A 25,311-nucleotide genomic window follows, 5' to 3' on the forward strand; every position below is an offset into this window, starting at 1 on the left:
ACAGTTTAAGCCTTATGACATTTATTTTGCAGTATATTAGCCCGTTATATTCATCTTGCAACATACTAGCTTGTTACATCTTTCTTTGTGGTTTTTCTATTATTGGCTTTTCCCCTTTACATAGTCTTTAGCAACTTGATGAACAAACTAAGACATTAACTCATTACAAAGGGGGAGAAGGAGGTGGGGTTAGGGAGGAAGAGCAGGGGGAGGGATGGAAGAGGAGGGATGAAGGCAGAGAGCAGCAATGGAAGGAGGGGAAGGAGGTGGGGATAGGGAGGAGGAGGAGATGGGATGGAAGGGGAGGGATGGAAGAGGAGAAGGAGGTGGGGATAAGACAGAGGGGGAGGAGGATGGGGGATGGAAGGGGAGGAGTGGGGAGGAAGGGACAAAGGCAGATGGAGGCTGAGCTGAGGGAACCACGCTGTCAATCCCTGCCTGAATTCGCAGCCCCCACCTGTGGGATGATCGCCCCCCAATCGCGCCGGTGAGCAGGGAGGGGGAGCTGGGCCCGGATATCATGGGTGGTCCCTGGGTTGGGGCTTTTGGGGGATGTTTGGAGACTGAAGAAGTCCCAGGCTGAGCAGAAAAGGCCCCTTGGGGGGACATCAGGGCGTGGCGGTGGCGGCTGCCGGCAGAGGCAGCCGGGTGGAGCAGAGCCCTGTGTCCCCCAGGAGCCCAAAGGGGGGAGCCCAGAGAGGGGGGAGCACCGCAATTGGCGGGAGCCTCAAGAGCCTGGAGAGGGGCAGGGGGGACTCCTTGGAGCCGCTGCAGCCCAGAGCAGAGAATGAGGGGAGAAGGGAGCCCGGGAGCCCAAACAGCCCCGGCATCCCGAAATGGGGAGAGCGAAGCGGGGGGAGCTTTTGGGATTGCTGGGACTGCCAGCAGCCTGGGCAGGGTGGGCACCAGGAACAAGGGGGACCCCCAGTCCAAGCGTGACCCCCGAGTAGCTGGGACAGGGGGGAATCCCCGAACACCAGAGGGGAGGGACCAGGGACAGGGAACTCCTGGGAGGCTTTTTCAGGGCTGAGTCTTGGTGTTTGGGAGGTTTTTCTGGAGCCGAGGTGGCCGGTGACTTGTAGACATGGACTTGGGGAAAAGGGACTTTCAAACTCAGTGTGTGTTGGGGAAGGTGAAACAGGAAAGCCTTATAAATATGATTGTCTTGAAAAAGATTTTGAGAATATAGAAAGTGTAAGGAAGACTGAAATGAAAGCAAGATCTGAGATACCTTAGTTAGTGAACAATTGGAAAACAATGGTGTGGCCCAACTGAAGGTAATCCCCTTTTGATGAAACAATTCCCTCTGCTTGATGACAGGTCCAAGGGTCAGAGCAGACCCCACTAGCTCAATAGAAGGGGTCCAAAGAGGAGTTTTTAGGGTGTAAAATGTAACAGAGTATGGTGATGTAATGATTCTTACACAATGTATGTAAATTCTGTAGCATTTGTATCTTGTACTAGATTGGTTGGTGAGAAATAGGATATTCAACACAGAAGAAAATTTATTGTGTTATAATCGGAACATTGCTCTATTATGCTCTTGCCTGTCTTAGTCTTTTACCTTCTTACCCCCTCTACCCCTCTCTTCTCTCGGGCCTTCTCCGAGCTGTGCCTGGCAGCTCCAAGCAGGGCCCTGCACCCAGGCCCTTTGCAATAAATCGCAAGTTCCACGACCTGGCTGCAGAGATCTCTCGTCTCCATCTGTCCCGACTGTCCTATCCCCCAGTGCTCCTACAAACGCGCTCATCCCTTGTTTTCCCCAAACCAGGATTTCCCATTGCCAGCCCCAGGGAGGCTGCGAGGAAGATGCCCCAGGACACTGAGGCAGGTGAGGAGGAAGTCAGTGCCCCTTTCCCCTCTGTGCTGCTCCATCTCCCAGCCCAGCACGGCCCCGGCTGCAGCTCAGCCCTGGGGGATCTCCTTGCCCTTGCCTGTGGCACGGAGGCAAATCCCATCCTGTCCTTGTCCTTCCTCCCCCAGAGCAGGAGCTGAGCATGGAGAGCAGGGAGGACAAATGCCCGTGGCAGAACCTGGTGGAAGAGGCCATTTTGAGCGGCTCCACGGCGCAGGAAGCCAACGGGGAGGAAAAGCCCCGGAGATGCCACACGAGGAGGGGCTGCAAACGCAGCTGGCGGGGATCTGAGGGGGAAAGAGCCAGCCTGGGCCGGGAAGGCGGCCGGAGACGGAGCCAGAGCTCGGAGCTGGTGCTCCATGAGCAGCTGCATGATGGGGAGAAGCCCCACACGTGCGTGGAGTGTGGGAAGAGCTTCAGGTGGAACTCCAACCTGATTGTGCACCAGAGGATCCACACTGAGGAACGGCCCTACGAGTGTGCGCAGTGTGGGAAGAGCTTCCGGTGGAACTGCAACCTGATCAGCCACCAGAGGATCCACACTGGAGAGAAGTCCTATGAGTGTTCCAAGTGTGGGAAGAGGTTCAGCCAGAGCTCTCACCTGAACCAGCACCAGAGGACCCACACTGGAGAGAAGCCCTATGAATGTGGAGAGTGTGGGAAGAGCTTCAGCGTGAGCTCCAGTCTGATCAGCCACCAGAGGATCCACACTGGGGAGAGGCCATACAAGTGCTCCGAGTGTGGGATGTGCTTCAGAGAGAGCTCCAGCCTGGTCACGCACCAAAGGACCCACACTGGGGAGAGGCCCTACGAGTGTTCCAAGTGTGGGAAGAGGTTTCCGACCAGCTCCATTCTCCTCCGGCACTATCGGAGTCACACAGAGGAGAGGCCCTTCCAATGCCCCGACTGTGGGAAGGGATTCAAGTACAACTCCGACCTCATCATCCACCGGCGCATCCACACTGGGGAGAGACCCTACGAGTGTGATAAATGCAGGAAGAGGTTTCCGACCAGCTCCCATGTCCTCCGGCACTATCAGATTCACACAGAGGAGAGGCCCTTCCGCTGCCCCGACTGCGGGAAGGGATTCAAGTGCAACTCCCACCTCATCAGGCACCAGCGCATCCACACTGGGGAGAGGCCCTACGAGTGTCCCCAGTGTGGGAAGAGCTTCTCCAGGAGCTCTCACTTGACCCGACACCAACAGAGGCACCGGTAAGGGAAGCCCTGCGAGTGCCCCGGGTGCAGGCAGAGCTTCGTGTGCTGCTCCAGCTCCATCCCCCACTGGAGAAGGCACTTTGGGCACAGCCCTGGTCACTCACATTCCCTGTGATCCATGTTGAGAACACACCTGGCTGCTTCTACTTTTAATTTCACCTTAATTTTTTTCTATTCTCCATCTCTTTGCACTGCAAAAGCCAAGAGGAATGGATCTGTCACCTCCAAACCACTCAAATCCCAGTGAAAACAGCTCAATCTTACCCCAAAAAGAGCTCAAACCCACCTCAAAAAACTCAATCCCATGCCAAACTCACTCGATTCCACAGCCATCAGGCTGACATGAGGTTGGGAAGTGATTTAGAGTTGTCGGATCTCAATTAGAGTGGTGGGATGGAGATAGTGTGGGGCTTGGTGTGTGGGATGTATTTGACGGCAAAAAAAACTCTGAAACATACTGATTTCTCTCCCGTTCATGTTCAGTCTGTTGCAGTTCTGTTTGCAGAGTGCCGCCTTCTCAGCTCCTTGTCTTGGTGTCCCTTTTTCTCTCCTGCTTCTCTTTGCCTGCTCTGTTTCTCTCTCAGTGTCTCCATGGTGGACCCATGGACCACCAGAGACCCTCCCTATATTTAATTGCCCCAGTGACCAGCGAAGACCCTCCCCTGATTAAATTGACCCCTCCCCTGATTTACTTGACCCCTGCCACCAAAGACCCTCCCCTGATTTAGCTGACCTTTCCCTGATTTATTTGACGCCTCCCCTGATTTAAGTTAGCCTTTCCCTGTTTTAATTCCCCTTCTCCTGATTTAATTGACCCCTGCCCTGATTTAGCTGTCCCCTTGCCTGATTTAATTGACCCCTGCCCTGATTTAGATGTCCCCACAGACCCTCCCCTGATTATTTATTATTTTATTTCCCAATTACTATTTCAGTTCCCAGTCCCAGGAGCTGAAGTCCTGAAGGCTGGCAGGGAAATGTCTCTGTAGGATTTTGCTCCATTTCCCTTCAAGGGCAGGAACATCTTTTCCTGGCTGGGACCTGGAATTGCAGACTTTTGGAATGTGTGCAGGGCAATACGGACTGGGATCAAACATGGACTGGGATCAAATAGGGGTTGGGATCAAATAGGGACTGGGATCAAATATGGACTTGGATCAAATATGGACTGGGATCAAATATGGACTGGGATCAACTATTGATTGGAATCCTACAGTGTGAGATAAACTGGACTGAGCTTATATAGACTGAGATCAAACACGGGATGGGATCAAGTATGAATTGGGATAAAAAATGGACTGGGATCAAATATGGACTAAAATCAACTGTGGACTGGGATAAACTGGACTGGGATCAAATCAGGACTGGGATCAACTTTGGACTGGGATCAATTTGGACTGGAATCAAATATGGCCTGGATCAAATATGACAGATTTTATGGACTGGGATCAAATATGGATTGGGATCAAATGGACTGGGTTCCTACAGACTGGGATAAACTGGACTGAGGTTATATAGATGTCGTGGTTTGAGAGGAAGTTAGTTTTCTGGGATATGAAGTGCTCAGGCCAGTAGGTGCTCACATTTGAATACTGGCACCTGGTTTGGCCACTGGGGACATTGGATACGCCTCTGAGAACTCAGGGGTTAAAAAGCAGAGCACTCCCGGGGGAAGCTCTCTAGGGCTCCAGCGAGGGAAGCAGGTCGGGCCTCCCCTGCCCAGCTCCTGGCTGGTTTGGGGCTGGGTGAGGTAGGCCTGGCCCGAGGATGGAAGGGTGGAAGAGCCCCGAGAGGCATCGGGCAGCCACACCTCCCCCCCAGGAGACAGAAAGAGACAGAGCGCCTGTGCCACCGTGAAATTTGATATCCTGTGCTGGCAGCACAGCCCGGCTGGCGGAGAAGGGTCCGGCAGCAGTGGGAGCTTTGGGTGGGCAGAGCCCGAGCTTTTAACCCTTTTTCGGACAAGGAAAACTTTGCAGAACATTAACCTTTCCTAGAAGAGAGATAAGAGATGAAATGGAGCAAGGAAATGTGCAAGTGTGAAGGTCTGGGCAAGTGAAAGATGTCAGGAGAGTAGAGAATAATCTTAGGTGGGAAGAGATGATGGAGTGGCCTTAGCAGGACTTTTCTTGTGTAGCCATGGACAGAACCATGTTTCCTGTGACCCAGAGACTGCATCCAGGGGGAGGCAATGGCTCAGAGCCAAGAGGGTTCAGTGTTGGTACCCCTGGGCCCCAGGGGGTGAAATTTGGGGGGGATAGGTGTCCCAAAGGTGTGACTGTGCCCTTTTTGGAACGGGACAAAGCATCCTTAAAAGGACAACCCTAGAAGCAGCTCTGGTCCATGTGCAGTGGTGAGAGCCCTGGACATGGAAGGAAGATGTCACGATTGCAGATGTTCTGCAGGTGGTGCCACGAGTGACGTGGAAACACACGAGATTTCAGCGGTGTTTCCTGGGGAAGCCTATGGCACTAGGACTCCTTTCCCCTTGATGAACTGAGAATTGATTACCTAAAGGGTGGTGATGGACCGGGAGTTGGTGATTTGGGGGATAGATGTATTGGAAATTTGTTGTGGGGGGGAGGAAATGTTTTTGGAAAGTTTTCATTTTCCCTGTGTGTTTCTTGTTACTTAGAGTTGTAGTTTAGTTAATAAAGGTTTCTTTTCTTTATTTCTGAGTGGGGGCCTGCTTTTCTTATTCCTGGTCACATCTCACAGCAGACACCAGGGAGGATATATTTTATGGGGATACTGGCATTGTGCCAGCATCAAACCGTGACACCTACGCTGCCAGTTGGCCTTTTTCCACCTCTCCAGCCATCCCCACAGAGCATTGGCTACCATCCATGAATCAGTGTAGAGGCAGAGCTTTGGCCATTTCTCTCCCTTAGAAATGTCCAGGGCCAGCTGAACGGCTTTGAGTTCTGTAAGTTGACTTTATCCACCTTCTCCTTCAGCAGCCTCTGCAACCTGTCGTGTGGGGCTCCGTACGGCTGCTTTCCACTTCTGGTCCATCCCTGTGATGTGACAGGAACTGTCAGTGAAAAGAGCGTAGCGCGTTTCCTCTGGGGGCAGTTGGTTATAGGGAGGAGCCTCTCCAGCCCGTGTCACTGGTTCTTGTTGCTCTTTATCAGTAGGACCAAAGTTCTCACCTTCTGGCCAGTTTGTAATTATCTCCAAAATCCCAGGGCGATTCAGGTTTCCAGTACGGGCACACTGTGGGATAAGAGCAATCCGTTTACTCCATGTAGCGTCAGTGGTGTGGTGGGGGGTGGGAACCTTTCCTTTGAACATCCATCCCAGCACCGGTAGTCGGGGTGCCAGGAGGAGTTGTGCTTCCGTGCCAATCACCTCTGAGGCAGCCTGGACTCCTTCATAGGCAGCCAAGATTTCCTTCTCTGTGGGAGTGTAGTTGGCTTCTCACCCTCTGTAGCTTCGACTCCAAAATCCCAGTGGTCGGCCTCGAGTCTCCCCAGGCACCTTCTGCCAAAGGCTCCAGGACAAGCCATGGTTCCTGGCTGCAGAGTAGAGCACGTTCTTCACCTCTGGTCCTGTCCTGACTGGGCCAAGGGCTACTGCATGAACAATCTCCTGCTTGATCTGGGCAAAGGCTTGTTGCTGCTCAGGGCCCCAGTGGAAGTCATTCTTCTTGCAGGTGACCAGGTAAAGAGGGCTCACGATCTGACTGTACTCAGGAATGTACATTCTCCAAAAGCCTGTGGCACCTAGGGAAGCTTGTGTTTCTTTCTTATTGGTGGGTGGAGACATCGCTGTGATCTTCTTAATGGCATTGGTGGGAATCTGACGCCGTCCGTCTTGCCACTTCACTCCCAGAAACTGGATCTCTTGAGCAGGTCCCTTTACTTTGCTCTTCTTGATGGAGAACCCGGCTTTCAGGAGAATCTGGGTGATTTTCTCTCCTTTCTCAAACACTTCCATTGCCGTGTTCCCCCACAATGATGTCATCAATATACTGCAGGTCTTCTGGAGCTTCACCCTTTTCCAGTGCAGTCTGGATCAGTCCATGGCAGATGGTGGGACTGCGCTTCCACCCCTGGGGCAGTCGGTTCCAGGTGTACTGCACTCCCCTCCAGGTGAAGCAAACTGAGGCCTGCCTTCTGCTGCCTGAGGAATGGAGAAAAACGTGTTTGCAATGTCAATGGTGGCAAAGCACTTTGCTGCCTTGGACTTCAGCTCGTACTGGAGTTCCAGCATGTCCGGCACAGCAGAGCTCAGCAGTGGAGTCACTTCATTCAATGCACGATAGTCCACAGTCAATCTCCATTCTCTGTCAGACTTGTGCACAGGCCAGATGGGACTGTTGAAGGGTGAGTGGGTTTTGCTGATTACTACTTCTTGGCTGTCCAGCTTGCAGATCATTTTGTGGATGGGGATCACGGCATCCCGATTTGTCTGATACTTCCAGAGGTGCACTGTCGAGGTGGCAATTGGTATTTGTTGCTGTTCTACCCTCAGGAGTCCTACTGCAGATGGGTTTTCTGATAGTCCAGGCAAAGTGTTCAACTGCTTCATGTTCTCGGTCTCTGCAGCAGCTATTCCAAAAGTCCACCTGAGTCCCTTTGGGTCTTTGTAAAGCTTTTCCAGAGGAAGTCAATGCCCAGAATCCACGGGGCCTCTGGGCCAGTCACAATAGGATGTTTCTGCCACTCTTTCCCAGTCAGGCTCACCTCAGCTTCCAATGGGGTCAATTGCTGGGATCCCCCCTCACCTCAGCAATGGAAACAGATTCTGCCCCCACATGCCCCAATGGTATCAGGGTACACTGTGCACCAGAATCAACTAAGGCGTCGTATTTTTGTGGCTCTGATGTACCAGGCCATCGGATCTACACCGTCCAAAGATCCGGTTTTCCTGTGTGTGGTGGTTTGACAGGAAATGGGATTTCTGGGATGCTGTGGTCAGCCCAATAGGTGTTCAGATTTTAATACTGGCACCTGGTTTGACTGGGATTTGGATCCGCCTCTGAGAACACACAGGGGTTAAGCAGGTCAGGCCTCCCCTGCCCAGCTGTCTGCTGCTGGGCAGGGCAGGGGAAGCCGCATAGCCATGAGGTGGGCCCGGCCCAAGGGTGGAGGAGAGAGAGAAGCACCGGGAATTTGTATAGCCATGTACCAGGTAAACCCCCTCGGAGAGAGAGAGAGGAGAGAGCCCTGCTGGGGACTGTTATCTTGAAACTTGATATCATGTGCTGTCAGCACAGCTGGGCCTGTGGGGAAGAGGGGGGCGAGGTGCAGTGAGGAGTCGGCTGCTGTCCCAGCTGGCAGTTTGTAGCAGCTTTTAACCCTTTGTGGACAATGCAAACTTTACAGAACATTAACCCTTCTTAAAGGAGAGATAAGAGTAGAGGATGAAGAAGGAAATGGGCAAGTGGTGAAGGTCTGGGCAAGTAAGAGAGATGTTGGAGCAATGGAGAAGGTGGAGTGGCATTTTTGGTGGACTCTTTTTTTGTATAGCTATGGACAAAGCCATGTTTCCTGTGATACAGAGACTGTGTCCAGGGAGGGCAACGCACCAGAGCCAGGAGGGTTCAGTGTGGGTACCCCTTGGCCCCAGGGGGTTAAAAAATATGGGGGGAGACAGATGTCCCAAAGTTGAGACTGTGCCTTTTTTGGAGTGGGACGAGGCATCCTTGAAAGACGATCCTGGAAGCAGGTCTGGTCCATGCACAGTGGTGAGAGCACTGGACATGAAGGAAGAGGTCACCATGGCACAAAGAAGGACTCCTCCTCTTGATGAACTGAGGATTGAGTATTCTAAAGGGTGGTGCCGGACCAAGAGTTGGTGATTTGGGAGATGTATTGTATTGGAAACAAGGGGGGGGAGGAGGAAAATGCTTTTGTAACGTTTTCATTGTCCTTGTGTGGTTTTTTTTTTTTTTTCCCTTCACTTGTAGTTATTTTCTTGTAGTTTAGCTAATAAAGTCTTCTTTATTTCTAAGTGGGAGCCTGCTTTGCTTATTCCTGGTCACATCTCACAGCAGACACCAGGGAGAGTGTATTTTCATGGGGGCACTGGCATTGTGCCAGTGTCAAACCATGACACTGTGCCTCTTCCTGGCTACAGGCAGGGCCCCCCTAACTCTGGTTATTATTTCTTTCCTGAGCATAAATGGTACCTTCACTTTAGTGGAACTCCCTTGATTAGTGTTTCCCTCCTTGAGTTGATGCACCCATGATGCCAGGACAGAAGTGGGTTTCCCATCCCACCTTCCCATGTCTTCCCCATGGTCATGCAGGGAGAACCACAGGTCAGTCTCTGGGGTGCACCCTCTCTGTCTAGCTGGGGGACGTTGAGCTCTGACTCTGGGGCCTGTGACTTGCACTGGTGGGATGTGGGAATTGTTCCTCCTCCCTCACCATCTCCCTAAATCTCCTCTTTGAGTTCCTTGACCACGGAAGAGACATGAGCCAACATTGGGCCACTGATCATACTTTCATAATTCCTAAGCTTCTTGGCCACAGAACCCACTGTCTCTTGGTTGGTATCAGCATTAATCATTGCAATGAAGGTGGTGTATTGGGATGGCCCCAGATTTGCCAGACTCCACAACATTTGCCCTGTGCACCTGAACTTGTCGGGGTCATTTTCATGCTCTCCATCCCTCCCAAAGAGTCCCTCCAATACTGCCACTTCTCTCAGGCGTTGGATCCCTTCCTCAAGAGTTTTTCAGCACATTCTGTGGTGCTGGTCCTGCATTCTCTCCCTGTGGACAAACCTTTCTCTGACACTTATTAAAAGCTGCTCCCAGAGGGAAAGGGACCCTGGCTCCCTTACAAAAATCTGATTGATACCTGAGTCCTGGGTCAGGGGTCCCAAATTCCTTGCCTCACCACCATCCAGTTGCACACCTGTACCCATAAGGTCCCAGATGCAAAGTAGCCAGGTTGTATAAGTCTCACATCCCCTTCATACAATGTCTTTGTGCAGATTTCAGAGATTTTGTAGGTCAGGGACTTGGTGATGATTGTAATCTCTGGGTCTCCTGAGGGTTGTGAGGACCCTCCCTTATCTGAGTGCTCTGCTTTCATCTTAGATCTCCTTGTTTCTACAGGGGCAACTGCTGCTGGCTGTGTCTGCCTTTGCAGTTCAGCTGGAACCTGGACAGTTGCAATATCTGTGGGTTCTGCTGCTGAACCATTAGACTCTCCTTCATCAAGGTGGGGGAGGGCTTCTCACCAGCTGGGGAAGTGTATTCCTTCAGCATCTGGCCTATCTCCTTCACCAGACCCTCCAGCAATCTGGGTGGTTCATATCTGAGGTGGGCTGTGGGGCAGGATCAGGCTCTGGGGCAGCAGCATCCCTAGACTCTAGTAGCGTATTGGGTTCTGGAGTAGGTGTCAGGGTGGTTATCCAGGTTAGTCTCCCCTTCTCTCTAAATGCTAAATAGAGCAGGCCTATCAGCAACTTCAGACACTGTATGATATCATTAATATTTAGAGTGGATCTGAACACTTCAAAAACTGGTGGGGCGGACCCAAAGAGATGGTTAAAGGGTTTGGAGAAGATTTCGCCCAGTGTCATTTCTTTACAGCAGGTGCCATTATTAAAGTAACCCCAGAAACATACAGTTAGGGTGTGATAGCTGTGAATCCATGTGCCTGCTTTCCAGAGGAAGTTAAAAATCCATTAATTCCTCACCTTATTCACCCATAAAACAAAACGGATAACAGACACGGTAGTCTTGGTTATAGGACCCATGTTTAGATAAGGGCCTACCAATGGGAGAAATACAGCCACGATCACATGCCACCCAAACCAGGGCAAGGTGGACCATATGGTGTCGCTTAATGAGGTTTCTATAGATGCACACAAAAAATTAGACTACTCAAGAACTGAAATTCCCTTTTTGTTTCTGTGCTCCCTCTCCCCACGTTGGGTGCCAAAATCTGTCTTGGTTTGGAAAGACAGGAGTCTGCTAAGGAAGGCAGGAGCCTCCCCTGAAATGGAGAATGTAAACCCTCCCCACCCCTCCGAATTGCTATAGATTTTAAATTAAGGGGCTCTTTGGCAAAAATATGGGAGCAGTAAATAACAGTTCTTTACTAGGGAAGAATATAAAAGGATAAAATGAACAATGCAGCACACTAGAACAACACTGACAGAGTCAGAACACAACCTGACACCCTGTGGGTCAGGGTGTGGGTAGCAATCCCATTGGAATTGTGACTGCAATCCAGCTGGAGTAGGGATCCTGTAGAAGGGTGGAGTCTTCTCTGAAGATCCAGGGGAAGAAGAGGCAGCTGCTGTTCCTTTGGGGATCCAGTGGAGAAAGCTGTTAATTTGCGGAGAAAAAAAGAGAACCCCACAACTTTGTAAAAGTTGTAAAGTTTGGTATGTTTATTGCAGCACTGGATGCATCTGGAGATTTCTCTCCCTAAAAGGGCATGCGTACCTCTGAGAACTTTAGATCTCCTTTTATCTCCATTACAAATACATATGCATACAGTTTCACAATAGGCTCATACATATTAATTTTTATGGGCTCCCCATGACATTTGCCACCAGTTCCCCTTTATCAAAAAGAATTCCTGGGTCAGGCCGGCCTGCCCTTGCAGTAGTTTCCGTTTTTCTTTATCTGTCTCCCCCTGTCTCCTCATTATCTCAGTTCTGCAGTTTTCCCTTCAGCTTTGGCCTTACAGACTTTTCACCCTTTTTAGACATTTCACCTAATTCAAAATGGATTTTTACTCTGGGGGATTTTTCACTCTGTCTCACTGTGCTGGTGTTCCAGAACCTCAAGATTATATCCAGGTAGGAATGCTTGGCTCTCCCCTCTGGGCGGAGCATCTCACACTGGGATGTTATAGTTCTTATCAGTCAGGCAGTCACATTCAATAGTCTGTTTTCAGCAGATATCTCCCAGGTTGTGGAAGAGATAAGGAAAACTGCCTACTTAACAGAAAACAACTTCCATACAGACAGTAAATAGAATACAAATTGCTTGACAATGCAGGATATTGCCTCAAGTAGATTTATTGCCCCAAGCAGGATAATTTCACACCAGAACTGAAGCATTGTGAATATTTGTGGTTCTTGGCTTTAAAACACTGGGAAATGGAAAACTGGAAATGGATCTGTTAGAAAGACCTGTGGGGTGGGTGGGAGCAGCAGGATCAGCTCTGGTGGCAGCTCTCAGCTTTCCTGGGAAGAGGGAAGGGACCAGATGCAGCTCCATGGATCACTCAGGCAGTGATTCCTGCCAGGATAAGAGAGGGTCACGGTGTCACCCTGTCCCTGTCCCCATTCCACAGGCTGGCCTGGCTGGAGCCCATGGAGAGCAGGACCTGCTGCAGAATCCCACGTGATCCCACCCCAATCTTGCCCCAGTCCTGCTCCATCCATCCCACCCAATTCAGAACTGGAATCCTTCCCTGATCTCACTCTATCCATCCTGGACCAATCCTGCTCCATCCATCCCACCTAATCCTGCTCCAGAATCCAGCCCCAATCCCACTCTACAGTTCAAGTTCCACTTGATCCCACTCTGGACGGACCCCTGCCCTGTTCTGTAACCCCTCCCTGATGCCAGTCTGTCCATCCTGCCCCGATCCCCCTCTGGAATCCCACCCTGATCCTGCTCCATATCTGTGCTCGAGCTGTTGGTTCCCGTGTCCCTTCCTGCAGAAAGAGAAGATCCATGAGATTCCAGCACGGACCACACACTGGGATTAACCCCTGGATCCATCCTGGGATTTGCACAGAAGGGATCCAGAGCTGGATCCGCCATTGGAACTCACCAGCTGCCGGGTTGTATCCATTCCTGTCCCTCCTCCCTGTGGAAACAAAGTGGGATCAGCGTTGGTGGCACAGGATTCCCAGAACAGTGCCAGGTGGATTCGTGTCCCTTCCTGACCCCCATCCCGTGTGTTACCGGATTGGAGCTTCCAGACGCCGAATCCGATGAGGACAATGAGGATGAGGATGGCAGTGATGATGGACACAGCGACCACCACAGTGAGATTCCCGCCAGATGTCGGCTCTGGGAAACGTGGGATAGTGAGGAGGTGAGGGGAATCCCCATTTGGGAATTCCAAATTCCCAATCCCCACATTCCCAGCCTCACCCCAAGCGCAGATCCCAGGCTCTGGCATTCCAGGATGCTCCACCCTGCACCGGTACTGCTCCCGCTCCCCCGGCAGCACCTCGATCCTGGCCCAGGTGTGGAAGGTGCCGTCGCTGTTGGGAACGATCCCGCCCCACTCCGTCTCCTGATCCAAGGTTTCACCCCCCTTCATCCAGCTGACTGCGATGGTGTTGGGGTAGAATCCGTACGCGTGGCAGGACAGAATCAGCGTCCTGTGTTCCTCTCTTCCGGACACGTGGACATCAGGGGGCTCTGGAATGGGATAATGGTGAGGGACATCCATGGAATTCCCATTGGAACGGGACTGGGGTGAGATCTGACCATGGAATTCCCACTGGAATGGGATGGAGAGGAGATCTGACCACGGAATTCCATGGGAATAGGACTGAGGTGAGATCTACCCATGGAATTCCCACAGGAATTACCATGATCCCAAGTCCTCCATTACCAAATCCCAAATCTCCACAGGAATTCTGCTCCCACCTTTGCGCTCCAACTCCTTCTGCCCATATCCAACGAATTTCCAGAGCCATTCCGGGCATTCGTGCTTCAGGTAATTCATCAAACCCTCAGCCACCTCTTCCTGTTCCCAGCGCCTCCTGGTGATCTCAGCACCGTTGTCGGCCGCCACGAACCTCCCAGATCCCAGGTCAAAGGAGAGATGATCCCGCCCGTCGTAGCTGATCTGCTGGGACCCATGGATGCTCCCGTCAGACAGGAGGTCACAGCCATAAACTCTCAACCTTGTGTGGAGACCTGGGGGGATTGTATCCACAGAGACCCATGGAATTGTGTCTCAGCCCCACAGATCCCCATTCCAGCCACAGAATCTGATAGAGACCCACAGAGCCTCATCCCAGCCCCTTGGAGCCCCATGGATCCACATCCCAACCCCATGGATTCCAACCCAGCCCCACAGATCCCATCCCAGCCCCATGGATCACAAGATATCCCATCCCAGCCTAATGGATCCCCATTTCAGCCCCTTGGAGCCCTGTGAATCCACATCTGAGACCTATAGATCCCACCCCAGTCCCATGGATCCCACCCCAGCCCCATGGATCCCATCCTAGCCCCTGGATCCACATCCCAACCCCATGGTTCCCAACCCAGCCCCACAGACCCCATCCCAGCCCCAGGGATCACAAGATATTCCATCCCAGACTAATGGATCCCTGTGTCACCCCCTTGGAGCCCTGTGAATCCACACTGGAGACCTATAGATTCCATCCCAGCCCCATGGATCCTATTCCATCCCCACAGATCCCATCCCAGCCCCACAGATCCATATCCCAACCCATGGATCACAAGATATTCCATCCCAACCTAATGGATTCCTATTTTCAGCTCCTTGGAGCCCTGTGAATGCACACCTCAGACTTATAGATCCCATCCCAGCCCTATGGATTGTCACCCCAGCCCTACAGTTCCCATTCAAGCCCCCCAGATCCCATCCCAGCCCCATGAATCCCCATTCCAGCCCCACAGATCCCCCCACTCACCCGCGCTCTGGTTGTATCACTCCCGCAGTCTCTCCAGGTCCCTGGCAGCCACCTGCTGGTTCCTCACATAGATCTGGTTCTCTCTATCCCAATATCCTGGCTCAGCTCCATCCTTCATCCACTGCGTCAGCAGCTCCACCTGGCCCCGCTTGTTGTGGTAGCGCTCGAAGGGGATCCCATCCACGAACCCCATGGTCATGTACTGGGGGATCCCCGGGCTGGGCTCCGACACTGCCACATCCAGGAAACGCAGGGAGTGGAGAACTGGGGGGACACGGAGATTTGGGGGGGTTGAGGGGATCATGGATCAATGAAAGGGGAACTGGGAGAGCTGGGAAGGGGGTTGGGGATCCTGGGGCCAAGGAAAGGGTGTGCAGGGTGGGAGAGGCGGGATGGACAGGAAAGGGCCTGCAGGGGGTCCTGGTGCCCAGGAATGGGTGCTCGGCGGGTTCCAGGGTTATGGGAGAGGAGGTGCAGGGACTGGGAGAAGTGGGATGGGGGTTCCAGGGGATCTCTGTGCCGAGGAAAGGGGGTCCAGGGATCCCCAGTGCTGAGGAAAGGGGTCACAGGGCGGAGAGAGCTGGGAATGGGAGAGGCTCAGGGGTCCTTTATGCAGAGGAAAGGGGGGGGCTGGGGCCTGAGAAAAGCAGGAATGGGGGTCCAGGGGGTCTCAGGGACAAGGAAAAGAGGGGGACTGGGGAAAGCAGGACAAAGGAGAAAGGGGGTGCAGGGGGCTGTTGGTACTGGATGAGGGGGTGCAGAGGGGGGCAGTGCCCAGGACTGAAAATTCAGGAGGTGTCCCAGAGCCCAGAATCCCCCCTGGAACCTCCACAACCACTCAGGGACCTTCCTGGACCCCGTGGGGACGTCCAAGGATCAGGAAATGGAACCAGGAGAGCCTGGAAGGGTCCAAGGTCCAATGAAGGGACTGGGAGAGGCGGGATGGGGGGATCCAGGGGGTCCCTGTGCCCACCAAAGGGGGTCCAGGGGTCCCCGGTGTTCAGGGAAATGGGGTCTAGGAGCTGGGAAAGGCAGAAATGGGGCTCCAGGGGGTCCCTGGTCACAGAAAGGGGGGTCTGGGGCTGGGAGAGGCGGGCGGACGCAGTTTGGGAGATGCGAAAGAGAAAAGACCGAGGGAACGCCGGGGGAGGGGACGAGGGAAACGGGGAATTCCAGGGAGTTCATCTGGATCCCTCAGGATCCCCCCTGCGACGCCCTGGGATCCTCTGGGACCCCGTTTCGGGAAGCGGTGGGAGTGGAAAACGGGGGGGACACAGAAAGTTGGGAGATCTGGGGGAATCCAAAGGTCAAGGTAATGGTCCAAAGGGTCTGAGAAGGGCGGGATGCCCGAAAAGGGGGGCAGGGGGATCCCAGAGCACTGACGGGGGTGTGGGGGGGATCCTAGTCCCGGATAAGGGGGTGAAGGGGGGTCCTGGTGCCCAGAAATGGAGATTCAGGGCTGACCCAGTGCCCAGGAATGGGAGTTCAGGGGGGTTCCCGTGCCGACATTCAGGGTTCAAAGGGATCCTGATCCCCAGGAATGGGAGATCCGGTGGGTCTCGGGGCCAGATAAGGGGGCGCAGGGGGTCCCGCTGCCAAGAAATGAACGTTCACGGGGATCCCCGAGTCCAGGAATGGAGTTCAGAGGGGTCCCGGTACCAGATAAGGGGAACAGGGGATCCCGGTGCTGAAGGAAGGGATGGAGGGGGTCACAGGACCCAAAATGGGGCTATGGGGATTCCTGTGCCCGGTAACAGAAGTTCAGGAGGGTCCCGGTGCCCGGAAATGGAAGTTCAGGGGGTTCCCGGTTTCGGGGTTCCCACTCACCTTTGGTCGCGCCCCTCGGGTCCCCCAGGAGCCCCCAGAGCAGCTCCAGACCCAGCGCTGGAGCCATGGCGCTGCTCTGTTGCGGCTCCGCCCCAGACATGGCCAGGCTCCCACAGCCGCCTCCGGCCCCGCCATTGGCCCCGCTGTCTCCTGCCCGCCAAAGGCAGCCCGATCTGTCAGTGACGTCACCGGTCACTGGGCAGATCCCGGTCTCGCAGGTTGGGACGCGGAAGCGAAAGGGACCGAGGAGGGCGGGGCGGGGAGGGGACGGAGGATTTGCAGAGAATCCCTCTGGATCCCGCTGCGACCGCCGTGGAACCCTCTGAGAACACCTGGGAACCCCTGGGACCCCCTTAAGGAAGCGCCTGGAGGGGAGAACTGGGGGGATCCGGAAATTTGGGAGATCTGGGGGTGCAAAGGTGAAGGAAAAGGGCGGGTCTGGGGTCTGGGAAGGGCGGGAGGGCCGGGCAGGGGTGCGGGGGGTCCCAGAACACGTGAAGGGGGTCCAGGAGGGGTCCCAGTCCCGGATAAGGGGGTGCAGCGAGGTTCCCCTACCCAGGAACGGAGGTTCGGGGAGTCCTTGTGCCCAGGAATGGGGGGTGAGGGCAATGGGGGTTCCAGGGGGTCCCTGTGCCCAGGAAAGGGGGTGCAGGGCCCCCGGTGCTGAGGAAGGTGATGGGTGGGGGCTGGGGAAGGCGGGAGGGGGGGGTCCAGGGAAAGGGGGTGCGGGGGGGCATTGGGGCTGGATGAGGGGAAGCAGGGGGATCCCCGGGCTGGATGAGGGGAAGCAGGGGGATCCCGGTGATGGATAAGGGGGTGCAGGGGGGCCCTGTGCTGGATAAGTGTTTCATTCTTGTTGTTATTCATATTTCTCAAGTCCCATACTGTAGCAAGCTGTTTTTTCTGCAGCACAGTTCTTCATGTGTCTTCTTAGGGGCTCCTCCTGGGCTCTCGACCCACCCCTTTTATCCCAGCTATCTTTACAAGCCACAGCTGCTGCCCGACCAAGGACTTCGCAGCTGTGACTCATTTAGAATAGCTAGGACCCACTTATGTAACACATAGGACTCTCACTACATTTCAGTTGTTGTATTCTTATTGCTGTTATAACAATACATATATTCACAGACAAGATATATCCACAGATAAGGGGGTGCAGGGGGGTCCCTGTGCCTGAGAATGGAGGCTTTGGGAGGGTTCCAGTCCCGGATATGGGGGTGAACAGGGGTCCTGGTGTTGAATAAGGGCATGCAGTGGGGTCCTGGTACCCTGGAATGGGGGTTCAGGGGGAGTCCCTTCCTGGGAATCAGGGTTTGGGGGGGTCCCGGTGCTAGATAAGGGCCTGGCTGGGATCCAGTGCAGGGGGTCCTCGTTCACAGGAATGGGGGACTCAGGGGGGTCCTGATCCTGTTCAGGGTGTGAAAAACAAAATTCACTGCTTAGAGTTTTTAAAAGTTTAATAATAATAGTAAGAGTAAGAGTAATAGTAGTAATAATAATAATAAGAATAATAATAACAATAACAATAACAATAAAAATCCAGAAAAGGACTATATTTCCCCCACCCCTCCCATGCGCTGGAGTGCTCTTGGCAAACAGCCAAAGAACACAGGGGTGTACATAGACAATGTTATCTTTATACTGTTACATTGCTGAGATATATGCACATTCATGTGTTTCATGCATTATTCAAAAATTCTTGTGAACTTTCTGATGTTTTGGGAAGTTCTTTCTTTGACTTCTTCACACTCCAGCTTATCTGCACAACATCCTGTGTGTCAGGTCAATATATTTTATTTCTTTTTGTGTCTCCATCCTGCTGTTTCACATCCTCTGATAAGGATGCAGTATGGCCTCCCTAATTTTAACATGGTATTGTCTAATTGTCCTCTGGTGCTCTGCTTTGTGTCACGGTTATCTTATTACTTGGACAGGCTGGTCAGTGGATGGCCTTACACTGTTTTTAGTTACACAAAAGCCTTTTTCACATCTTATGTTTTGCTAAGTCCTATTGAATCATGATTTTAAAGGGTTAGGATTTTAGCTGAGTGTTAGAACCAATTCATATTGAAGTTAAATACACCAATGTTAGGTTAATGATTATTGGATGCTTAAGCTAAAGCTAATTGTTATATTATGAGCTCATTTGTAGAAAGAAGTGGAGCAAGTGAACCATTATAGGAACATACTGAAACCAGTAGAACAATGCCCAGCACCTGATGAAGACCTTCCTGACTTCATCCCTGGGACCACTGGCCCAATTTGAGACCACCGACCCAATTCAAGAGAAGAATTGCGCACGCATGAAAGACTAATAATCTCACTTTAATACAAAGCAGGGATGGGAGGTGCTGGGGTTATGTATATGTATTATTTTGGCAAATAAATAGAAGGCAAAAATCCTTATGCAGTGCGGTCATGCATTTTGAGAATGACTCCCCTGTGCTGCCCACCAGTGTAATAAACATGAAACTTTCTAACTTTTGACTAGTTAGAGAGACTTTGTCCATGATCCTCAGTTTTAATGATTCAGTTACAAAGCCAGCCAGGAGGAGGCTCTGCTGGGCTGTGAGACCAGCTCAGGTCATGGACCCCCTTGGTGCACCCTGTGGAGAAATGGCTACATGACAGAAGTCACGTAGACATTCGCTTGTTAGCCGACCAGGAGTTGGGAAAGTACTGAACACAGCTAGTTGGAGTTTTTGCACCTGCAAGATAGCGTGTCCTTGGGCCTAGCTGGGTATGATAACAAGTGGACAGAGAGACGTGGTAAATAGAGAATGTAGGCCCAAAGGAATGAGGAAGAGTTGATGGTATAGTTTAACCAATAGTTCGCTTGGCTTACAGAATATTCATAAGCTTATTACTTGCTGTATAAGTGTCTGATGCTCTCTTCAATAAACGGAACTTGCTGTTGACTCACATTGAGCCCCGAGTTTTCCCTGCACCTGACAAATGGCTCATCCCCGACAAAGGCCGCATTCTGCAACAGCACCCCCAGGATATTCCTGGAAGAGTGGGCTCTGCTGCACAGACTGTTCATCCAGCAGCAGACAAGGACCCCTGACTACTAAAACTCCAGACAAAATGGTATGTTTAAAAATTGAGACAGTTTTAAACAGTGACCGGTAAGGCGTGGTCAGGAGAGGCCCTTTGGTAAGTCGTGGGAGATGTCCCACGTGCAATTTGTGCCTCTGTAGTGTGCTTGCAAGCTGAAGTTGCAGTTGAAATCTGGTTGCCAGCAGAAAGAGTTGTTGAACTGTTGTACTGAGCTCGGGCTTTTGGTGCTGCCATTTGTTTCAGCATAGAGAGCTCAGTTTGCCACCAACTGGGGCTAGCAGTCGTAAGGGCAAATGCTGGTCTAAGGTTGTTATAGCTGAGTTTGTGTGTGTGGAAAGAAATACCCCTTTCACAGTGAGTTTGTGTGTGTGGAAAGAAATACCCCTTTCACAGTGAGTTTGTGTGTGTGAACTTTCTAGTTTTGGGGAGCAGCATTTGCTGTGACACCTGGTGTTTGAGTATAACCATTCTTTCATAAGGCTTTGTGTTCAGGTGTTAACCAATCCTTTGCCTGTGGGACCTGGGAGGCGAGGATCAAACGCTGTAACACGGTGCCTTTGTGGTCCCTGTCCTTGTGGAGTTTGCAAAGATGCAACTTTGGATTCATCTGGTGTAGTGTGAGATTTTGCTGACTATTGTGTCAAAGTTATAATTGTAACAAGCTGGTAATTTTTGTTGTGTGTCATCTGTGTTAAGCTGTGTATTAAGCTTGAGCCTGAGTCAAGAGGGTTAAGCCACCCTTTTAGAAGGGTTTTAACTTAAACTGGTGTTTGTGGGCTGTCAGAGCTGTAATAGAGACAGCTTGTTATAAGTTGATTCCCAAGACTTGAGGTACAGGAGAGCTGTGTGGGTTTTTTCCCCTGCATTGTGGTAATTTGATTCTTGGGACTGTATAATTCTGTATGTGAGATTTTAAGATTTTGTTTGCAACAAGTGCAGCATTTTATGTGGAAAAACTAGTGTGGTGATTTATGGGCATTAAAGCAAATTAAAAGAATTCCAGGAATTCCCCCCCGCCCCCATTTGTGGTGTTTGTGGGCATATCAGATTTTTTGCTGTAACAGAGACAGCCTTTTTATTTATTTTATTTGTGGTTTGACAGATTAAAGGAATCCCTTTACCTTGGCAGTGTGAAAAGTGCATATTATATGTCTCTATGCAGATATAAAATACTATATGTATTTTGTTGTAGTGATTAATAGGGCAGTATCAACATTTTAACAGTGTGGTAAATGCAGTTTTCTAGTTAAGGTAGGAACTATGTATGTGGGATACTTTTTTAAGAAAGGAATGAGGTACTTGCACCAGATAGCAGCCACAGGACACCTAAATCTTTCAGAGAAAGAGAATTTACTGCTCTCTTATCAGAAGAAACGAACTTCCTGCCTTGCTCAGCCATGAAGACGCCGCTGAGGATTAGGAGGCAAAAGTTGACACTGACCAGACATAATCCTTTGTTTGAATGGAATTTATGCATCATGTATGAGGTGTATGAATATGCAACAGGCTATTGCTTTTAAGGGTTAATCCTCTTTTAACCAGTGTCCTTTTTCGGGCTTATTTTGCCCAGAAAAGGTACCCGGTCCTCCGTAACTTTCTTCTTGTTGTCTCGTATTGTCTTAATCTCAATTGTTCAAATTTTTATTACTCTAATTATATTACTATTTTTACGACAATTTTATTACTATTAAACTTTAAATTATTTTTTAAAGTGATGGGCGTTTTTCACAATGGAGGCATGGGAGGAAAAGTGGATTTAAGGGTCTTCACTTAGTTCTCATTATTCTGGTCTGAGATTTTGGAGTTTTCTGTCAGAAATCGCTCCCTTCCCCCACTCATCCACAGAGCTTTGGGCAGTTTTCCTTTTCTTGCGGTAAATTAAAGCGGTGCACTAATGCGCCTAATTAGGGGCAGGAAAACTGAGGGCTTTCCTCGGAGCCGGAGCCACCGGAGCCGCAATGCCGGGAAAGCCGTGGCGGGAGGTGCGGAGAAGTTTGTTTGCGTTTTCAGCTCAATCCCCTCGGGCCTGGGCCCGTTCCAGGGCTGCTCCTCAGCTCCGGCTCTGCCCTCACGCAGCCCGGGGCGCCCTGAGAGCGCGGGGCGGGGCTGTGCCGCGTGCAGAGCCCGCCCCTGGCTGGGATTGGACGATGGTGCCGTCAGTCGTGTTTGTGGCGCGCTGATTGGTGGGAGCGGGGCGGAGCAGGGCCCCGGTGGCGGGCTGAGGGCGGCCCTGGCTGGGCAGCGGCGCCGTTGTCGGAGCGTGTGTGCGGTGCCGTGAGCGGCGGCAGCGGCCGGAGCGCGGTGAGGCGGCGGCGGAGCTCGGAGGCGGCCGCAGCGCAGGTGGGAGCCGCGCTGGGTTGTGCGGGGGCTCGGGGCTGGCTGCGGGCCTCGGGGGCGGCAGGGGGCTCGGGCGGGTTCGTTGTGCCGTGTCCGCCCCGTGCTGCCGCTGGCGTGAGGGCGCTGCGGGAGCGGCTGCCCGCGGTCTCCTTGCGGCCGCTGCCTCGGCAGGAGCCGCTGCCGGAGCAGCGCTGGCTCGGCGCGGTTGCTGTGGCTGGGACAGAGGGGGCTGCCCCGTGCCCGGGGCTGTGCGGGGAAATTGCCGTGGCCGGAGGTTTCTGTGCGCAGAGGAGACAGAGGAGTCCTGTAAAAGTGACTTTATTGGGGGGCAGAGGGAGAGGCCGTGGGGCATTTGCCGTGCGCTCTGTGCCACGGTTGTAGTTCGCAGCCTCCTTTTTATCCTCATTTTCCCGGCTTCATCTCCCTCTCCCTTTGCCCACTGGCTGAGGTGCTTGGAAGGTTCAGACCTCCCGGTCCGGCAACTGCATGTCCTCGTTATTGTGCACCCCCACTTTTGTATAACGGCCGATATTCACGGCTCAGTAAAGTCTTTGTTCTTCTCCAAGTTCAAGAATTTTGCGGCACTTTTAGCAGCAGTCCATGTTCATTCGTAACATTTATTGAAGCTGGTGCTTTCGCCCCTTACTTCCTTACCTGCAAGTCCCTGTCCCCTCCCTCACCTGCTGAATGAGCTGCACTCTCAAGGTGTGGAGCACGGTAATATGATGAGAGTTGCTGTAGCACATCAGAGGAGAAACAGCATTCGTTTAACCCATGGTCTCGCCGGGAACCCCGAAACCGTGTCCCATTCCCATCCTTTCCGCATTTGAATCTGTACAGGAGCTGCTTTCTTATTTCCTTTGTTATCTGTTTCACCACTTTTTATTGTCATCTATTTGCCCACAGCAGTTGGAGTCATTTAATTTTCCACAAACCCCTATTTTTCTGCTAACAGGTGATCTGATCCCATCCGATGGTTAAGTGTTGTGTTCCTCATTTCAGTGGATTGGTCAACAGGAAGGTCAGGAGCTGGAGCTGTCTGGTTGGTTATTATTCCAAGGACAGCTTGTAATCTAATGATGCCATTGAAATGAGAAATGGGTTCTGTGGCTCCTGATATGAACTGGTTCGGGTTCCCAGGGTCTGCTCCATGGTGTTGTAGTATTTGTTCTGCAGGCCGTTCATCTTTTCCCTATTTTTAGCCTCTCTCTCCAGCCAGGGCTGCATCAATTGACTGCTTTTGTCTAATTAAATCATCAAATCCTTGGATTCCCAACTGATTTCCCTGAATTTTTGGTAGCAAAAAATCCCTAGTGCTCTAATATACCCTATATAACACAGACAGTGACAGCACATGTTGGAGTGGGCAGAGGGATGATTCCCCCCATTTGTTTATAGTGAAGTTTTCCCAGCATTCTCCATTTGCTGTTTCCCTTTGCAGCTTCACCCGTTTGTGTTGCAGGGTCAGATATCCTCCCCCTGGGCTCTGCCTTGAGCTGTGCAAATTCCATCAGTGCCAGCAGGCAGAGCTTGGGGTGAGGGAGAGAGGCTCTGTGCCAGCCCAGCTTCCTGCGGGAGAATATCCCTTGATATCTGTTCCAGTGGTTGCTGAAGCAGTGAGAATTGCTTTTGCCCCCCTGTTAGGTGCCATGGTGTCAGCAGAAGATGTTGAAGCCTTCCTGCTCAGGGCATTTCAGTGCCAGGCTCTCACAAGCACCCACAGCTCCGTGGGTTGAGCTGAGCATGGGGCGGTGACCTGCGCTGTGTCTGATTCCCCTTCCTTAATAACAGCCTGTCTTGTAGCTCTTTTCCCTTCTGCTGCCCTTGCAGAGCCATCCACAAACACACTATCTCCCTCAGGCCAGGGAATGTCCCATCATCAATCTCTCCCAGCCTGGGTCTGGAGCTCTGTCCCTTGAGTGCAGTCCTGGGTTCCTTTCCAGGCCCTCTCCAGGCTGTTCAAACAGGAGGTTAAACCCTTGCCCTGTCCTCAGTTCTAAATCCTCCTGCACCATTGAACAAATTTCATACTGTAATAACCGAGCCCTGCTCATCCATTTAGAGGCTCTTTTGGTTGTCAGACCTTTAACTTGATGCCAGACTTGAGCTATAGGAGATCCTATATAGAGTTAAATATTTTAGCACAAGAATTCCTTTGGCAAGACCCTGTTTAATATCCACCTATAATTCAAATTCTTTTTCCCTGTCTGGAAGGCCCAGGCCAGCCGCCTCAGTTAATCTTCATTTTAACACTTGAAAATTCTGTGTTTCCTCCTCCTGTCCATCCATCCAGTTTGTTGACTGCCAGGATAGGAGTGTTGTAGGGAGACATCCTTGGCTCCAAAAGCCCTTCCTTTAACAGGGACTCAATCCCAGGCTGTGAACCCTTCCTTCCCTCTCATGGAACAGGATATTCCTTGTCCTGGTTGCTTTAAATTAATTTGTAGAGGCTCCACATCTAATTTTCCCTCTTTCCCTGGGGCTGCCCACACTTTGGGGTTCACTTCAGTATGGGCCTTGTCCCATTTTGGCACAAAGGTAGAACAGAACTGGCCTCTGTATCCCCTTTTACAGTATTAAAATACAGCTCTCAAATTCCTTCCTAGTTAATTACAAACACACGAGGAAGAAAAAGCAATTCATTTATTTCAGACCTATCCCCCACAGCTTCTAATAGCGGTTGAGCAAATCATACCTGGTCATCTTTCCCACTCATTCCCTTAAAAATTAAAACATTCCTTTACTATTTTCCCCTTTAGGTTTAAGATTCAGAGTGGATTGAGAGGCCCCCATCAGGAAATGCCTCCTCTCAATGCAGGCCCACCCTGAATGTTCTCAAGGGCTGCAGTGTGGAGGGTCCCTGGTGTGATGGGAGCTGTGACAGCCCTGCCAATCCATGTCCATCAAGGGGTGGACTTGCTGGTCCTGAGGGTGCTGCTGTCTGTGCTTGCAGTGTCCTTGTGCCCTGCAGCTGGAGCCCTGGTTCCTTGCCAGGGGCTGTTTGGGTGGGCTCTCCCCTGCCAAGGAGGGCAGTGCCTCTGCCAGGTGCTTGTGGCCGAGCCCGTGCCCTGGGTGCTGGGGCCCCCTTGGGCCCTGGGGTTGATCCCTCAGGGGCTGTAGGAGCTGTGTCCTGGCCTTTGCCTTCAGCTTGGCCTTTTGCTGCTGCCTTCTTGCATTCACCTCCTGTGCCTTTGTGCCCAAGTGCTGCAGGGCCTTCTTGTGCCCCTCCTGCAGCCCCCCTCAGTGCCTGTTGGTTGTTGTCTTTCTTTACAAGAGAGGTGTCTGCTCGGGAAGGCAGAAAAAGCCTCTCTTGGAATGGAGAATGCAAACCCCGTCCCTCTAAATTTTTAGACTAGTGAAATGAAGGGGCTCTCAGGCAAAGATATGGGAATAGGAATACCAGTTTTTTA

The 25,311-nt window shown here is 51.9% G+C and overlaps 1 protein-coding gene, 1 long non-coding RNA gene and 2 pseudogenes across 2 annotated transcripts in view; 2 read left to right on the forward strand and 2 right to left on the reverse strand.

The window, feature by feature from the left end:
* The window catches only part of LOC134432720 (zinc finger protein 850-like), a 359,084-nt pseudogene that overhangs the window by 258,905 nt on the left and 74,868 nt on the right, over positions 1–25,311 (reverse strand).
* The window catches only part of LOC134432729 (zinc finger protein 883-like), a 28,956-nt gene continuing 4,481 nt past the window's right edge, over positions 837–25,311 (forward strand). The window contains exons 1-5 of the mRNA XM_063181622.1: positions 837–898; positions 1,647–1,831; positions 1,984–2,294; positions 2,466–2,575; positions 2,660–3,066. Of these exons, the coding sequence (XP_063037692.1) occupies positions 837–898; positions 1,647–1,831; positions 1,984–2,294; positions 2,466–2,575; positions 2,660–3,066 (1,075 nt within the window). The remainder of the gene's footprint in view (positions 899–1,646; positions 1,832–1,983; positions 2,295–2,465; positions 2,576–2,659; positions 3,067–25,311) is intronic.
* Positions 12,042–16,586, reverse strand: LOC134432807 (class I histocompatibility antigen, F10 alpha chain-like; annotated as a pseudogene).
* LOC134432842 (uncharacterized) lies at positions 16,772–18,910 on the forward strand. The gene is made up of 2 exons (XR_010031408.1): positions 16,772–16,923; positions 18,657–18,910. It is a non-coding gene; the product is annotated as an uncharacterized LOC134432842 (long non-coding RNA).

The sequence above is a fragment of the Melospiza melodia genome, assembly GCF_035770615.1.
Source record: "Melospiza melodia melodia isolate bMelMel2 chromosome 7 unlocalized genomic scaffold, bMelMel2.pri SUPER_7_unloc_1, whole genome shotgun sequence".
Classification (NCBI taxonomy): Eukaryota; Metazoa; Chordata; class Aves; order Passeriformes; family Passerellidae; genus Melospiza; species Melospiza melodia.